Consider the following 18,389-nt stretch of genomic DNA (forward strand, 5'->3'; position numbering starts at 1 on the left):
ATGAATTTTTATGTATTATTTGATTCTCAAAATACTCCATATTATTAGTATGTTTGATGTATAAAATGTATTTAAAAATAAGAAATTTAAGAATAAATAAATAAATAATCAAACTGCAGACTATAAACTAACATTCTGTGCAATAGAAAATGACAAATCCCTAGCTGCATCCATTCAGTTGTTGAATGCATGCCTTCCTTAATTGCGCAGAACTTTCTTTAGATTCAGGTGGTGATCCAGTCCTCAAATGCATGTGACTGTCAGACACTGCCATAGCTACAACCTAGAGAAAGGGGGCGGGGGGGGAGACTGTAACTTCAAATATTAGAGTATATTACTCTTTCTTAATTTCTATCATATTAATTTCTATACTTGATCAGTAACATTAACCCCATGAAATAGAAAGTATGTTTTAAAAGTTGTAAAAAAATTAGTATTTGTAAAATAAAAGCAAAAACCAATAAAAAATAAAGATATACACTTAGTGAAGATTTTTTTCCCTTTCTGAAGGCTGTCTCTTAATTCAGTTAATTGTTCCTTGCTGGGGAGAACTGTTTTAACTTTATGGCCCTGTCTGTCAGTAGAGATGAAGACTGGCTTTGTGCTTTTGTACACACTGTTCAGGCAGTTGCCTCCTGTAGTCTTCTGGCCTAGGCTGAGGATTTAAGTGTGCTAATTATCCAGGAGAAAGTATACTGCTGCTTTGTGGACATAGGGGTAAGTTTTATTCCTATATGGGCCATACTTTATCTATATATTATTTATTTTATTTATACTTAGTTTGGGTTTCAGTGTTATTCAGAAACAGAGATATTAATGTTTGCTAAAAATACACATTATCTTTTTATGACAACTTTAAATTTTTACTTTTTACTCCCTGTTAGTTTTATACATGTATATAAATAATTTTAGACATTTTTTTGTATAATTTATATAGTTCTCAAGCATGAACTTTGCAGATGACAGCATTGTGTCATAATGTCATACAGAGTAAATATATGTTTTCACTATTTTTATGAGTGGCTGACTGGTTACAGTAATGTACATTCCCAGTGTCACCTCTGTTGTCACCTCTGTTCATTCCTTGTGCTAACTTAAATCAGAGAAATCAGTCTATTTGCTTGAAGCTCCTCATGAATTTGCAAAAAAAATAACCCCTACCACAAATTATAGGGCTCACAGTGATTTTCATTCTGCCATCTTTGAAGTTATCTTTGTTTTTCCTGTTTATTTCCTTCTTTCCACATGAGCTTTCTAGTTCTTTGAAACAGAGAAACAAAAAGAGGTTATCAACCATGGTAAGCACTTTGAACTTGTTGAAATGTTCTTTCTTCTATTTCAAGCCTTTAACCAAGAGTTGCTGTTTCAGGAAGATCTTTCCTAACCATGTAATGAAATTGCTTTTCCTGATTATTTTTCTGTAACACTTATCAATATCTAAAATGTTATATATTTTAATTTATGCACATTACTTAATGGTTTCTTCCTCACATTGAAAGTGGACAAGCTTTTCCTGGGTCCACTGTTGTTACACTAATACCTACATTAGTGCATTTTCCTTACGGGGCAAGCATTCAATATATACTGAAGAAATGACTTATACATAACCTATTCTGTTGAGGTCATGGTGGCTGGCTAAGGCATTTATTTCAGAGACAATGTGAAGCGGTTATTTTATTTTTCTTAAAGTTTAACAAATGTTTAGTATATTGAAGATGATGAGAATTCACACATGGCTGGCTAGAGTTTAACTTGGTCAGCTATTTTGGAGGAATAAGTGGCATTTTTTTAGAGACAAAAATGTATCCAGTGTGAGCTGGCCTGCCAGAAAACTATGAAAAAACAGAGTGACACTTGGTTAAGGGAATGCTCAGAGATGAAGGGCTTCTGCTGCTGACTGAAAACAGAGAAACAGTGTGCACATCATTTCTAGCCCCAGGGATTTGGAGATCATGCAGCAGAAGCAGAAAAAGGAAAACAAAGAAGACATGAAACCCCTGTTGCTCTGTGCCCTTCAGCTGTGTGCTGGCCACCAGAACCGCCATCCACCAGTCTTCCAGTAGGGCTCACAGGTTCCAGCACTGATGACCGCCTTTGCCCTGAGTCTGTAATGGCTCCCTTTCGTGCTCCTCCCCTTCAAGTAGCTTCTCTGTCTCTGAGCATCCTTGGGAGTGAGGGGCTGACCCCTTCTGACTCCTAAGTATTAAAGTTGCTTTGCATTTTTTTTTAAAAGAACAAACTTTAGGAATTATGCTTTTTGAAATTTGTTCTAGTAAAATGGTTAACTACAAAATTCAAATATAAGCATATTCCAGAATAATTCAGAATGCTAAAAAGCTGAAAAATAGGCAAATCTATAAACATGAGAGGGATTAGGTAAACTCTGGTGAAGTTAAATGTTGGAATACTATGTCTTATATAGCCATAACAAGCTCTAAGAGTCCCATAGAAAAGGACATCGATTACTATCAAATTCACCGAAGCTCTAGAAGAACTAGAGTATTCAGGACTCACTGAGAGTCATGAGAATTTTTTTACTCAAAGTAATTTTTATTCCTGTGTTTGTTTATTCTTTTCTATTTCTTCCAGTGAACAGCTAATGTGAAATGTCAAACACTAGCAGACACTGTTTATCACATTTTAAAAAAGTAGTTATCATTCTTTAACATAGTTTAGTACTTATACCTACTGTCTGTCTACTACTACTGCACCAAAAAATACACTCTTACAGTCAGGGATCTGCTTCATTTGTGCTGTATCCCAGAAACATATGTATTGATAGTAGTCCTGTAAATGTATATTAACAAAGGCAATGAGTGTACTTTTTGAGACAGGATCTCAACTGTGTAACTGAGGCTGGTCTTGGTCTTACTTCCAAGTGCTGTGATTATAGGCACAAGGCACCATACTGCCTTAAATGTACTGGTGTTGTAAGAAAAGGAGTTACTATTAAAAATTGAAAAAAAATCACTAAATACTGTAATAAAACATAAAGGCCACAGTTGGTAGCATGCAGTTTTGATGTCAGAAGAAATTTATAGTAAAGAATTTTAATAGAAAAATTTCTCCATTTTTTCAAGGTTTCTCAATATTCTTTACAGAAGAAAGTGAGTGAAATGGTAAGAAAATTACACATGTTTACAACATGGGGAAAGTCATAAGATAGATTGTAATATTGTAATATCATTTGATACTTTTAGTTTAAAAACAGAGTAGTTGCTACTAGATATTGTTACAGTTTAAATGGTTGCCACAATTGCAAAAATGTTATAGTTTAGATACATTTTATAAATTTATTTGCAGATTTCTTAGTGCTTACATATTACAAAATAAATAAAATATGTGGCAGTGTTCATCCTTTGTTAGTCTACAGTTAGTATATGGTACTTGTTACTGTTAAGTATTGCCGTTATTTTTATTTCTGTGCACTTAAAAAATTAGTATTTATTTTCCAGAATAACATTTCATGAAATGCTTATTTTAATATTCCCCCTTATAGCTATATTTGATTCAGCAAGAAGTGTGTGTGTGTGTGTGTGTCTGTGTGTGTGTGTGTGCATGTGTGTGTGTGTGTATTTGAACAGAACTGTCACATAGCTACATAGGTTTCTTCAGAAGCCTTCTTGGGTGGGCTTATGCTATTCTAGTCTTCATTCTTTGGAATAGACTGTAAAGCAAGTAAAGTTAATTTTGAGTACAATTTGCTATCACATAGATAATAAATGAAGATCATTGCAATAACATTGAACACTATATTAAATATTTTGCTTCTTGAAAATGTTTTGAGGTATTAAAAATGAGAGAGCTCATAGTGAGATTGTTAGGCTCGACTGAATAAAAGATGTGAAGATTCTGTTGCTATTCAACTGGAGAAGATAAAGATAATATTGTCAGACAATTTTAAACTGATTTTAATTAAGAAGCTGAAAAACTAGATTCCAGCTTAGCTGTAAGTACCATGACATTTGTGCTGAAAGTCATCTTCAACGCTACAGTGGCTTTACACAAAATATAGAGAAATTGAATAAAGTGCCCTTTGACCTGGGAGACAAGGCTACAAGTGAAGGTTCAAAGGCCATGTAAAATATATTTTATTTTATTCCAGTTGAAAATTTCATTCAACACATACTCATAATCTTAAAAAACATGGAAATATCTCCAAGTTTTTTGTTAGTGTGAGTGATAACTCATATTTTTCCTTAAACTTGAAAGCATTGTATCACTTGTCATTAAAGTTATTTTATATATTGAGTATTTTTAATATTTTATGCCCATTCAAGAGCAATATTTTTATATTAAAGTTAATTTGTTTTATTTTCCAAACATTCATATATGGATTTGTGTTATAATTCTTAATTTATTATTCTATTTTTAAATAATTCATATGACCTTTTAAAATAAACTTACTCTTCTTTTATGAAAGCAGTACACTGTCTTCTATCCTCTTTAGCACAATGGGTGAGCCAGGAGGCAAGACAGACATCCCAGTAGTGTCCAGACAGAACTTGTACAACAGCAGTGTCCTAAAACAATTAATTGTAATATAGTATTGAGAAAGTTTAAAGATGCCCATGACTCTCTAGAGGTGAGCACTTAACTCCTAGTAAATTCCAGTCTACAGAAGTTCAAGAAATTGACTTCCTTGTAAAGGTGGACTGTAAAGATAGAGATTTGTCCCTTCAGAAATTAACACATCACAAATCAAAATACCGTATGTATATTTCATCTTGGAAAAATCATGGTCATTACTAATAAGAAGAATACAGCAAGATACATTGATTGGAGAGCAAATTTGGAACACTGCAGAAAGTTGGTCACTTCAGAAAATTCTATTCAGTGTTTACCAAGTAACTGATATTGTGCATAATTAAGTTAGAGATAACTGTCATGACTGTAACTACTGTCTGCTTAATGGAATAAAATCTTGTACAATGACCTTTAAGCCATGTTTAGCTTCTCTTTTGTATATTATTCTCCTTTAAGGAAAGACTTAAGAGGAAAGATGTCTTTGGCAAATTAAAACAAACTTTCAGTGTTGAAGGTTTTGATGCACTTCAGAGTGACAGTATATTTTCTTTCAGAATAAAATGTTTTAGTTTATATTGTTGGCCTGTATATATTTGTGTTTGTGCAGTGTGCATGCCTCATGCCCATGGGTTCAAATGGCCATAAATGGCCCAGAGACCTATAGGTACCTGTGGGATTATAAATTTTAATTGTATTTATTTATCATGACCATTGAATAAGCTACAGAATCAAAAAAGCAGGATTATATCATGCAAATCAATGAATTTTCATTTTCCTTGGATTCTACTTTGGCTTTAAGCAAAGGATTTTTGGAATAAGTATATTACAGTTTAACATATATGGAGCTTTATGAATAGGGAGTGCCTATGAAGGGAATCTCCAAACTTTGTTGTATTTTTCACCAACCAGATTCTTAGCTTTTGCAGATGTTGAGCACCTGCTTACTACTTTTTAACTGAAGGGTTAAGGAGACTGCTATAGGACCATAAATTAATATGCAACAGACAGCGTTCTCTTAAATGTTATGTAATTATGGATTTCAGGTGAAACTTCCTTGACTTGAAACATTCTATTAAATCCAGTGAAATTGTTTTTAAAATTTTTATGTATTTGCTAAGAATTAGTGTAAATCTCTTAACTGAGGAATTAATGATATTTAAATATGGTTGGTTGTTTTTGATTGTTTAGTAATTGATAATAGTAGCCTCCTAAGTAGATATAAATTTATATAAATTTGTAGGTTTAACCCTTTTGAGTAGGATACAACTTTTACCAATTATATTTCCACTTTTAGTACATTTTCTATAATATTACATTTCTTCCTGTCACTGCAAAGTATTGTTCTTGGTCCTTGTTATTCCATTTTTTGTATTACATTTTTATTGCATGTATGGGGAATGTGGTGGGGGAGCATGTGCTTACGTAGAGATCAGATAAAAACCTTTGAGAGTTGACTCTTTCCATCATGTGGGTTCTGGAGATTGAAACAGTTCATCAGGATGATGGGAAGTGCCTTTACTTGCTTTACCTAACTCATCTGTGTGGTTACTTGTAAAAAAGTTTTTATGATGGTATCTTTACAAATGCATGTATCATGACATGCACATGGAAATCAGAGGACAGCTATCAGAAGTTGTTATACATGTATGTGTGTGCTTATTCTATATGTATAACTTTAAAATTACTTTTCAAAATAGGAACAAAAGGCTCATTTACACCATCTAGCTAAAGAAGATTATCACAAGCAACTTAATGAAATTGAAAAATACTATGCTACAATAACAAATCAGTTTGGATTGGTGAGAGAGAGTCATGTAAAGTTAGAACAAAGTGGTAGGTGCTACCTTATCTAAGCTTTTATGTTTAGTGGGGGATATTTAGCTGGAATTCCTTATTAGTAGTTAATTGAGTTTATCTGATACTAGTAATAGTAAATGGCAGTTTAATGACTATTAAATTAAGTTATAATTCTACATTCCATTGCATCTGTTCATGTCCATATTAGTGATACTGTCTTTGAAATGTTCAACTTACATAAACCATCTCTAATATTTTTATGTTACAGTACAAGAAGCAATACAGTTAAACAAAAGACTCTCCACCTTAAATGAAAAACAAGAATCTGAAATTCACAGTTTAAAGAAGGTATAATTGACATATTAAGCACAAATAAAACATATAGTCTAAGATCACTGGTCTTATAGGGTACTATGGAATATTATTAGAAAACAGTTGAGTTTTTGTGAAAGTTAGCAAAATATAAATTCATAAGCATTAGGTATTATTCTTGCAAAATAATGGATGATTTTTTTTTAGTACATTCAAAATACTATTTCTTCAACTTACCATCAGAGACATACGTTCTTGGGGAAATAGAAATAGCCTATACATATTTACTGTGTCAGTTTGATAGATAGTATGCTTGCTTTTTTCTTTCTTTCTTTTGTTCTTTTTGTTTAAGAAACTTGTATGTATTAGGTAATGTGTGGTGCTGAATATAACTATGAAGAATATAAAACATATTTCTATTTTAATAAAGTTTATAGCATGTTTTAATTTATTTTTCTGTTGATGTGATAAAATGTTCCTATAAAAGTGTCTTAAGGGGAAGAGGGATTTATTTTGGCTCACAAGTCCAGTTACTCTCAGTTACGCTTTGAAGTTGGGGTGGTAGAAGCTTGAAACATTTGGTCACATCATACCTACAATGAGAGACCAATCAAGATGAAAGGTTGCTGTTGCTCAGCTCCCTTTCTGTGCTTATACAATCAGGGATCCTAGTCAAGGGAGTGGTGCTACCCACAGTAGACAGGTCTTCTCAACTTATTTAACCTTATCAAAATAATATCCCAAAAGCATAGCCAGAGTTGTGTCTCCCAGATGATTCTAATTTTCATCAAATTGAAATCCTGGGGTCTCCATTACAACTTAACATTCTCTCCTAGAGCATCATGTAATGGCTTTTCAAGACCTCTTTGCAAGGACTCTTGACTCTGTCATACATTGCCTGGCCTCAGCACTGTCTAGAACCATGACCCCTTCAATTTTGTATCATTTAGGCCTACAAAATCAGTACCACTTGGATAACGCTGTCTAGTTCTCTTGCCAGGTGGAAATATATCGTGCCCTCCATGGATTACAACTCTATTAGCTTCTGTGTGCTAACCCTTGGTAAATAGTCTTCTAGGCAATTGCTTTAGAGGAAGAGGGAAATGGACACACTCTCTCAACAACATTTAGCATTTAGAAGTCAGCTTTCCCAGTTAGCAAAACAGCAGCAACACCATAAGGTCTGTGAGTTCTCCAACCATGTGTTTTTGATGGGCTTATAGTACCAGCTGTGAACTACCTCTTCTGGAGGAGACCCCAAATCCAATCAGGAATGGTTGGTACTTCATGGTACTGTTCTTTTTCCTGTATTGAGAACATTGAAATCCTCTCTATTTTTAAATTAAATTTTTTTAATAAAATATATTCTGATTACTGTTCTCTCCCCAGCTCCTTCCATTTTCCCCAAATCCAAACACATTCTTTCTCTTATTAGAATATAAACAGACATCTACAAAAATACCAAAATAAAATAAAATAAGTCAAAACAAAGAAAAAACTAAAAGAGCCAGAGGAAAGAACACAGAAACTGAGAGAAATACATTTATACACACAGAAAACCCACAAGAACAAACTCAGAAACTATAATATATAAGCAAAATATCTGTAAGGTTAAAAAGAAAATACCCAGACAGAGCATTGTGAGACAAAACAAAACAAAAAAACAACCAATCAAACAAACAAAGCCCTACTCCCCCAAAACAAAACAAAATGAAATGTAAACAAACAGGTAAACAACTCCAAAAATACCACTGAGTTTGTTTATGTTGGTCATCTCGGCATGGGGCCTAGCGCTTAAGTATGGTTTGTATACCCAGTGAGACTCCATTGGAAAAAAGTAATTATTCCTTTCTGAGTGGTTATTAGTTGGAAATAGCTTCAGGGTTAGGGATGAGGGCTTGTATTTTCTTCCCTTCTCGGTGCTGGGAGCCCGGGAGGCTTACACTTATGCATGCTGCCAGCCTCTGAGTTTATATGTGCATCAGTCCTGTTGTCTAGACCTTGTTACCTTCTTGTCATTCATCCCCACTGGCTCTTAGAATCTTTGTGCCTCCTCTTCCACGGAGTTCCCTGAGCCCTGAGAGGAGGGATTTAATGGAGACATCCCATTTAAGGCAGTGTCCCACAGTCTCTCCACTCTTGGCACACTGTCCAGTTGAGGGTCTCTGTATTTGTTTCCACTACTACAGGAAGAAGCTTCTCTGATGATGGCTGAGCAAGTATAGTAGAATGTCATTAGGAGTCGTTTTACTGCTATATTCTGAATACAGTAGTATTTGATTTTCCTTTAAGCTCGTGGCCTATCTAGTCTCAGGTACTTAGCCACCTGGAGTATACGTTAAAGTAAAATTCTAATTTATTTTTGTAAATTTTTAAAATAAAATAGAATTACATCAGTTATCCTCTTCCTCCTCCCCCTCCTGACCTCTCCCTTGTCCACTGCCTATTCTCAAATTGATACACAGTTTTTCTTTGATTATTATTGTTGCATGCATAAATACAACTTAATGAGTTTGCTTTTGTTGTGTGCATAGCTGCAGGGCCGATCACTTTGTACTGAATAACCACTTAGAGGCTACCCCTAGGAGAAGCTAATTTTCCCTCTCAGCAGTCACTAATTTTAATGAGAATTGTATACTTTTGATTTCTTTTAAAAATAAAGAAATATAATAAGAATGTTTTTGTTTTAATCCCATGTATGGGATATGGGACTGCTTCAGATTGTTCACAGCAGCTGATTATGATTTGCCTCATGCTTTATCAGGGACATGATTTTACCAGCTGCATATAATTCCTGTGACTGTATTACATTTGGAATTCTGGGGACTTTTCAGAGGGTCTACAAATGCTAGGTCCTGAGAGGCAAGGTGATTTGTAGGTCGTTGTTTGTTGTTGGTCACTGTTTGTTAAGTAGTTATGCACAAACAAGAAACAATAACAAGGGCTGGTGAGATGGCTCACTGGGTAAGAGTACTGACTGCTCTTCCGAAGGTCCTGAATTCAAATCCCAGCAACCACATGGTGGCTCACAACCATCTGTAATGAGATCTGATATCCTCTTCTGGTGTGTCTGAAGGCAGCTATAGTGTACTTAAGTATAATAATAAATAAATCTTAAAAAAAAAAAGAAACAGTAACAAGAAGAAATTAGATATCCTGATGGCAAAAATCAAACTTGTCCCAAGGAACTCAATACCCCTAATCAGCAGTAAGTTGTCTAAAGATAATGTTGTCCCCTTTCTGACCCCTGACTTTTTATGGATCTCTTCTTTCCTCGATATCCTTTTTTTCTCTCTTATCTACTCTTGGGAGTGGAAAGGGTGGGAAAGAGGTGGAGAAGGAAAAGAAAAGCTACAATTAATTGCCTACAATTCTTTGTCTAGGGACCCTGTGAAATGTCCCCCTTTTTGGGATTGTGTGTCCGTTAATAATTTCCATTGTTCTGGTCTTATTCATATAGATGTTTCTAGGAGAGACTGATATTCTGGCTCCTGCAATCTTTTCACTACTCTCTCCTGTGATGTTCTCTGAGCTATAGATGTAGGAGCCATGATAAGATGTGTCTGCTGGGACTAGGCTCCCCATGATCTGTTGTTGTATTTATTGTGTTATGCAGTTGTGGTTTTCTGTGATGGTTTCCATTTTATATAAAGAGAAACTTCTGTGATGAGAGGAGAGATACACTTATTTGTGGGTATAAGGATACCATTTAGAATGTAGTTAGGAATTTTATTGGCCCAACAAGGTGGCAGTAGTATATCCTTTTCTAAGGTCCACAACCTCACCAGCTAGGAAGTTGACTAGACTATCAGGCATGATTTTTCTCCTTTTGAGCGGGCCTTGATTCTAGTTAGATAGCTGTTGGTTACCATCAGTTTGTGAGTGCCACTTACATGGTATCTTGGGATACTACTGGTCATTGTTGTGGTTCATGGGTATTTTACAGCTGGGTCCCCATTCCCTTGGTGGTTTGCATAATATTTTCCCAGTATCATGGAAGCTAGACTGCAGGAAACAGGCTTTCAGGATCTGAGTCTGGTGTCCTAAGTGTGAGATAGCTTCACCAGGCAGTAGGGGCTTAGATTCAATCCCTGAGAGTCAACCAAGGGCAATAGCAATCATCTCTATCGTTTTGAGAGTCATTTAGATTACCCTGATCAACCATTTGAAAGGAGGTTTCTGGTGGATAGTATTAGGGTTTTGTTAGTCTGTGGTTCTTGAAGAGAACTTTGTCAGCTCAAGTGACTTAACCTCCTTTAATATGTGTATGTGTGTGAGTGAGAGAGAGAGGAAGGGAAGGAGGGAGGGAGGAGAGAGAGAGAGAGAGAGAGAGAGAGAGAGAGAGAGAGAGAGAGAGAGAGAGAGAATACATATACATGTACATGACATGTGTTGTATATAATTTTAGGTGAACATAAGATAATATGATTCCTTAAGGCTTTATTAAACAATCTTGATATAGTTTGTACCTCATCTCTCCTCTTCTTCTGTATTGATGTCCCACTTCTCTAGTTGGAGCCTTCAGCCCTCTTTCCTGTTGCATTAATTTTTTTGTAGTTCTCTTAGGCACTTTCTTAGACTTTCCATATTTCTTTTTTTTCTTTGTTCTTGGGTGTCTTTTACCATTTCAATTAAAGTATTTACTCTATTAATCAGAATTTTAAATTTTTTTTTTTAGATATTTTCTTTATTTACATGTCATATGATATCTCCTTTCCTAGTTTCCCCTTTGAAAAAAAAGAAATAAAATGAAATAAAATAAAATTAAAACAACAACAACAACAAAACCTTGTTTCCTCCCCCTCCCCCTGCTCTCCAACCCACCCTCTCCCACTTCCTGGCCCTGGCATTCCCCTACACTGGGGCATAGAACCTTCACAGGACCAAGGGTCTCTCCTCCCATTGATGACCAACTTGGCCATCCTCTGCTACATATGCTGCTGGAGCCATTAGTGCCACCATGTGTACTCTTTGGTTTGTGTTTTAGTCACTGGGGGCTCTGAGGGTACTAGTTAGTTCATATTGTTGTTCGTCCTAAGGGGCTGCAAGGCCTTCAGCTCCTTGGGTCCTTTCTCTAGCTTCTTCATTGGGGACCCTGTACTCAGGCCAATGGATGGCTGTGAGCCTCTACTTCTATATTAGTCGGGTACAGTCAGAGCCTCTCAGGAGACAGCTATATCAGGCTCCTGACAAGACAAGTTCTTTACCACTAAGCTACACCCCCTAGTCTCAATTATTCATTTAAAAATATTTTTCAGTTAATTTTGTTTAGCATTTAAAATAAAGGGTTTTATCACAGCATAGTCATATGTGTCATTATATTTTGTTTTTTCTTTCCCCTCCCCCCTTCGTGATCCTCCCTCTTTCAGCTGGTTCCCTTCTTCCAGCTAGTCCCTATTACGTATAACCCGTGCCCCTGTTTCTTATTTCTCTTAAGGTTTCTCCTCCACTCTCACCACAGTTGATTTAGGATGTATTCAAGTTGACATCCAAGGTTAGCCTTCACATGTTTCTTAATTTCATTTGTCAATTTCTGGGATAATTTCTTCTTTATGGGAATCCTATCCCTCCCACCCACCCCCCCTAAAAAAAATCCCTTACCTATACCTATATCTTAGAGTGTTTTTCCTGTACCTTACATTAAGGTCTGTGGTTTATTTTGAATTGATTTTAGTACAGGGTGAAAGATAAAGGCCTGGTTTTAGAGTCCTGTATGTGGAAATTCAGTTTCTATAGCATCATTTGTTAATGAGAGTTGCTTTTCTCCAATGTACATTTTGATAGTTTTGTAAAAAATAAAAATAAACAATAAAAATAGGTGTCTATACTTACATTTTTATTTCTGGGTTCTCTATTCTGTTTCCTTGACCTGTGTGTCTGTTGTGTCTGTACCATGCATACTGTGTGTCTGTTGTGTGTCTGTACCATGCATACTGTTTTCTACTTTGTCTCTTTGATGTTGGTATAGTCGTAGCTCCAGCATTACTCTTTCTGCTACACTCTCTTCAGTCATTTGAGTCTTTTGCATTTCCTCTTGAATTCAGGAGGTTTTAAAAAATTCTCTGGAGGATGCTACTGGTATTTCTAAGGGGATTGCATTGAATCTGTAGATTGTGTTTAGTAATATAGACATTTTTACAATTTTAATTCTGCCTATCTATGAGCATGCATGCGAGTGCCCTTTTCAATATTTTTCTTCAGGGTCTTCAAGTTTTCGTTGTAGAATCCTTTCAGCTCTTTAAAAAAAAATCCTTAATCTTTTTTTTTACAGTCTAGTCATTATTCCCCTCCTGGTCTGCCCTCTGACAGTTCCTCATCCCATTCCTCCTCCCCCATCTCCAAGAAGATGTCCCCACCCCACCAAAACCCATCCAGCCAGGCCTCCCCACTTCCTGGGGCCTCAAGTCTTTTGAGGGTTAGGTACATCCTCTCTTACTGAGGCCAGACCCGGCAGTCCTGTGCTGTATTTGTGTTGGTGGCCTCATATCAGCTGGTATATGCTGCTTGGTTGGTGGTCCAGTGTCTGAGAGATCTCTGGGGTCCAGGTCAGTTGAGTCTGCTGGTCTTCCTATGGAGTCACCTTCCTCCTCAACTTCTTCCACCTCTTCTCTAATTCAGCCACAGGGGTCCCCGACTTCAGTCCATTGGTTGGGTGTAAGTGTGTGCATCTGTCTCAGTCACCTGCTTGTTGGGCTTCTAGGAAGACAGCCATGCTAGGCTCCTGTCTGTAAGCACACCATAGCATCAGTAGTAGTGTCAGGCCTTGGAGCATCCCCTGGAGATAGATCCCAAGTTGGGCCATCCTTTCCCTCAGTCTCTTCTCCATTTTTGTCCCTGCAGTTCTTTCAGACAGGAACGATTCTGGGTCAGAGTTTTTGACTGTGGAATGGCAACCCCATCCCTCCACTAGATGCCCCGTCTTTATACTGGAGGTGGACTCTATAAATTCCCTTTCCGCACTGTTGGGCATTTCATCTAAGGTCCCTCCCTTTGAGTCCTGAGAGTCTCTCATATCCCAGGTCTCTGGTTGGGGTAACTCTAACCAAACAAGTGAAAGATCTGTATGACAAGAATGTCAACTCTCTCTAGAAAGAAATCAAAGATGACCTTAGAAAATGGAGAGTTCTCCCATGCTCATAGATTGGTAGGATTAACATAGTAAAAATGGCCATTCTACCAAAAGCAATCTACCTATTTAGATCAATCCCCAATAAAATTCCAACACAACTCTTCAAAGAGTAATTCTCAATTTCATATGGAAAAAACCTCAAGATAATGGAAACAATTCTTAACAATAAAATACCTTCTGGGAGAATCACCATCCCTGACTTTAAGCTATATTGCAGAGCAATATGGTAAAAACTTCATGGTACTGGTACAGAGACAGACATGTTGATCAATGGAATAGAATTGAAGACTCAGAAATAAAACCACACACTTATGGATACTTGATCTTCGACAAGAAGCCAAAAATATATGATGGAAAAAAGAAAGCATCTTCAATAAATGGTGCTGGTCTAACTGGCAGTTGGCATGTAGAAAAGTGAAAATAGATCCATATTTATCACCTGCACAAAGCTCAAGTCCAAGTGGATCAAGGACCTCAACATAAAACCAGATAGGATCTAATAGAAGAGAAAGTGGCAAAGAGCCTCACTGGCTCAGGGGTTGGGTGTGGTGGGAATTTCCTAAACAGAATTCCAGTGGCTCAGGCTCTAAGATCAACAATTGATAAATGGGACCTCATGAAACTGAAAAGCTTTTGTAAGGCAAAGGTCATAGTCAATAGGACAAATCAGCAACCTACAGATTGGGAAAAACCTTTCATCTCCTTACTTACTTAAGTTTATCCCTGAGTAGTTAACATTTGAAGCTGTTGTGATGTTTTTCTCGGTGCGTTTGTTACTGGTATACTGAAAAGCTACTGACCTGTGTATGCCGATTTGTGTTCTGCTGCTTTCCTGAAAGTATTTTTTGGATCTAAAAGCTGTTGGGGTTGAAGTAGAGGGTTTTGTCATTTACAAACATGGAGGATATGACTCCTTCATTTCTTATTTGTCTATTTGTATTTTGCATTACTGGTAGAGATAAAACTTTGAATACTGTGTTAAATATGAGAGGAGAGAATGAGCAACCTTGTCTCAATCCATATTTTAGAAAAAATGCTTTCAGTCTCTCACTATTTAGTATAATGTTGGATATAGGTTTGCTGTGTATAGCCTTATGCATGTTGAAGCATGTTCCTTCTAGTTTCTTCAGGGCTTTTATTATGAAGGGATTTGAACTTGTTGAAGGCCTTGTTTAGATATCACTTTCAAGGATCATATGGTTTCTGTCCTTAAGTCTATTTGAGTGCTGAATTACACTTACTGATTTATGTATGTGGAACAAACCTTTCATCCCTGGGATTAAAACAACTTGTGGTATATGTTCTTAGTATCCTTCCTTCCTTCTTTCCTTCTATTCTTCTTTCTTTCCTTTCTTTCTTTTTCTTTTTCTTTTTTTTTTTGGTTTTTCAAGACAGGGTTTCTCCGCTGGGTGGGTGGTGACGCACGCCTTTAATCCCAGCACTTGGGAGGCAGAGGCAGGCGGATTTCTGAGTTTGAGGCCAGCCTGGTCTACAGAGTGAGTTCCAGGACAGCCAGGGCTATACAGAGAAATCCTGTCTCGAAAAACCAAAAAAATAAATAAATAAATAAATAAATAAATAAAATAAAAATAAAAAAGACAGGGTTTCTCTGTATAGCCCTTGCTGTCCTAGAACTCACTATGTAGATCAAGCTGTCCTGGAACTCAGAAATCCGCCTGCCTCTGCCTCCCAAATGCTGGGATTAAAGGCGTGCGCCACCGCTGCCTGGCCCCTTTCTTTCCTTTTTTCTTTCTCTTCCTCTGCTCTGCTCTTCCTCCTTCCTTGCTCCCTCTTTCGCCTTTTCCTTCTCCTTCCTTGTTCCCTCGTTCCCTCCTTCTTCCTTCCTTTCTTCCTTCCTTCCTCCCTCCCTCCCTCTTCTTCCTTCTTTCTTTTTTTGAAACAGGCTCTTGCAGTATAGCCCAGGCTATACTGTGTAGCTCTATCTCCTCTAAGTGCTGGGTTTAAAAATATGCAACCTCATATTCAAATTTAATGTGTTATTTCAATCCTTTGGCAAGTTTTAGTCATACACACATACACACAAAATGAATTTTAGGCATTTTTATCCAGTTCCCTGTCTTCTCTTTTTCTCTCTCCTTATAAAACCTTTCTTCCCAACAAATTCCCTTCCTACCTTCATGTCTTTTGTGGTGTGTGGCTGTCTTAGGGTTACCATTGCTATAATGAAACACCATGATCAAAACAACTTGAAGAGGAAAGGTTTTATTTGGCTTATGCTTCCACATCACTCTTCATCACTGAAGAAAGTCAGGACAGGAACTCAAACAGGGCAGGAACCTGGAAGCATGAGCTGATGCAGACAGAGGCTATGGGGGATTGCTGTTTATTGGCTTGCTCTTCATGGCTTGCTCAGCCTCCTTTCCTATATAGCTCAGGACAATCAGTGTAGAGATGGCACCTTCTATAATAGGCTGCCCTCTAATCAGTCACTAATTAAGAAAATGCTTACCAGCCAGACACCCTGGAGCTCCCAGGGACTGGACCACCAACCAAAGAGTACACATGGAAGGACCCATGGCTCCAGCTGCATATGCAGCAGAGGATGGCCTTGTTGTACATCAGTGGGAGGAGTGGCCCTTAGGCCTGAGGGTGTTCGATGCCCCAGTGTAGGGGAATGCCAGAGCAAGAAAATGGGAGTGGGTGGGTAGGAGAGGACCCTCATAGAGGCAGGGGGAGAGGTGATCGAATAGGGGGTTTCCTAAGGGGAAACCTGGAAAGGGGAGAACATTTGAAATATAAACAAAGAAAACATTCAAAAAAAAAGAATGAAAACTCAAAAAAAGAAAAAAGAAAGAAAAAGAAAAAGAAAATGAAAATGTTTGTTTACAGCTCAGTCTTATGGAGGCATTTTCTCAATTGAGGATCTCTCCTCTTGAATAACTAGCTTGCATTAAGTTGACATAAAACTAGCTAGTAGATTGACTCAGTGAGTTTAATTAGGGTTACTACATGAGCACAGGTGGAAGATTTTCACTAGAGCACAAGCAACCTATCAGTGGGTAAGCCACCAAGTGGGTAAGCTGGTCTTTACCAGCCCTTCCCCCTTCCATGATGAAATGTTGATGAGCCAGTCTTGTCCAGGTTGTGTGTGGGTAGCCATGGCTACAATGATTGATGAGTGCAGTAGCCATGCCATGTCTAGAAGGCATCTTTTGTATTTTTCTTAGCCTCTAGATCTTATATTCTTTTCTACCTCCTATTTTGTGATGTTCTCTGAGCCTTGGAGAGGTGATGTAGATATTCCTTTTAGGGCCAATACTTTGTACTTTAAGCAGTTATGAGTATCTGCATTAACTCCCACCTACTACAAGCAGCTTCTTTGACAAATCCTGAGAGCATCAGTAGTTTACTGATGTGAATATGGCAATTTGAAAACATGGCCATTTAACAAAATAGTAATAGTAGTCATAGTTGTAGTCATAGTAGTAGGAGGAGAAGGAGGAGGAAATGGCTCTTTCCTAGGTCCTATGACCACTCAACCATGAGTTTTCCCCTAGGGTTTTACAAGTTCCTTCCTATTTTCACAGGATGTCTCAAATCCAGCCAGAAAGAAGTTGATGACCCCCATCATAATCATGCTACTCTTATACTTATGGACACATTTTACTGACAGGTCACTATATTTGCTCACATGGTTCACAGGGCCATCTATATGTACTGGCAGTTTATGCATTGATGATTTTGGTTACTCTATAAAGCATTACCATCAGCTATCTTTTTCATACCTATGACCAATTATCTGAATAAACAATAATAGAAATAATGTATTCTAGCCCATATTGCAGATGTTTTATCCTGTAGTCCTTGGCATACTTGCTTCTGAGTCATGGTGGGAGAACATCTTGATAAGGAGCATATGTGGAGCAGGGCAGTTCACTTCTACTATGGACAGGAGGTTCACTTGGGCCTGGGACAAGAGAGAACTCAAAGCCATGACCACAGTGACTTTCTGGATGGCCTGGACCTCACAATGTAGGCGAGGCTGGCCTCAAACTCATAGAGATCTACCTGCCTCTGCCTCCCAAATACTGAGATTAAAAGTGTGCCCTACCATATCCTCCCCTTGCCCTTCAATACTAACCCTGCTTCCGCATTTTCCCCTTCAAATCACCTATCTTCTGCTATTACCCTTTCAAGAGCCCCTCTCCCACCATGGTCCTGTTTTTCTTCCCTGATCTCTGCAGTAACTCAGGTTATATACTCATACCTGAAGATTGAGAGTTAGGAATCTCAAGTGTCTTTCTGGATTATATCACTCAATATAATTTTTTTCTGGGCCATATATCTACCTGAAAATTTAATGACATCATTCTTTATAGCTAAATAGTATTCTAGAGTGTATATGTACCACTTTTTCATCATCCATTAATCAAGGATGTTTCCATTTCTTAGTTATTGTAAACTGAGTGGCAATAAACATGGCTGAGCAAATGTCTGTGAAGTAGTTGTCAAGTCATTCTGGCATATGATAAATTTATTTTCATTTTTTATTTTTTTGAGAATTGTCTGCAGTGGTTTCTGGAGTGACTGAACTGATTTCCCATCTCACCAACAGTGAAGGAGCATTGTCCTCTACTTACATTCTTTTTTTTTTTTTTTTTTT

General features: G+C 37.2%; 1 protein-coding gene across 10 annotated transcripts in view; it reads left to right on the forward strand.

Moving 5' to 3' along the window:
• The window catches only part of Ccdc73 (coiled-coil domain containing 73), a 118,509-nt gene that overhangs the window by 58,948 nt on the left and 41,172 nt on the right, over positions 1-18,389 (forward strand). For all 10 annotated transcript variants that reach the window (XM_031371225.1, XM_031371228.1, XM_031371223.1 and 7 more), the window contains 3 exons: positions 3,081-3,119; positions 6,225-6,360; positions 6,593-6,672. In XM_031371225.1, coding sequence (XP_031227085.1) covers positions 3,081-3,119; positions 6,225-6,360; positions 6,593-6,672 — 255 coding nt within the window. The remainder of the gene's footprint in view (positions 1-3,080; positions 3,120-6,224; positions 6,361-6,592; positions 6,673-18,389) is intronic.

Source organism: Mastomys coucha, unplaced genomic scaffold (genome assembly GCF_008632895.1).
Source record: "Mastomys coucha isolate ucsf_1 unplaced genomic scaffold, UCSF_Mcou_1 pScaffold15, whole genome shotgun sequence".
In the NCBI taxonomy this organism is placed as follows: Eukaryota; Metazoa; Chordata; class Mammalia; order Rodentia; family Muridae; genus Mastomys; species Mastomys coucha.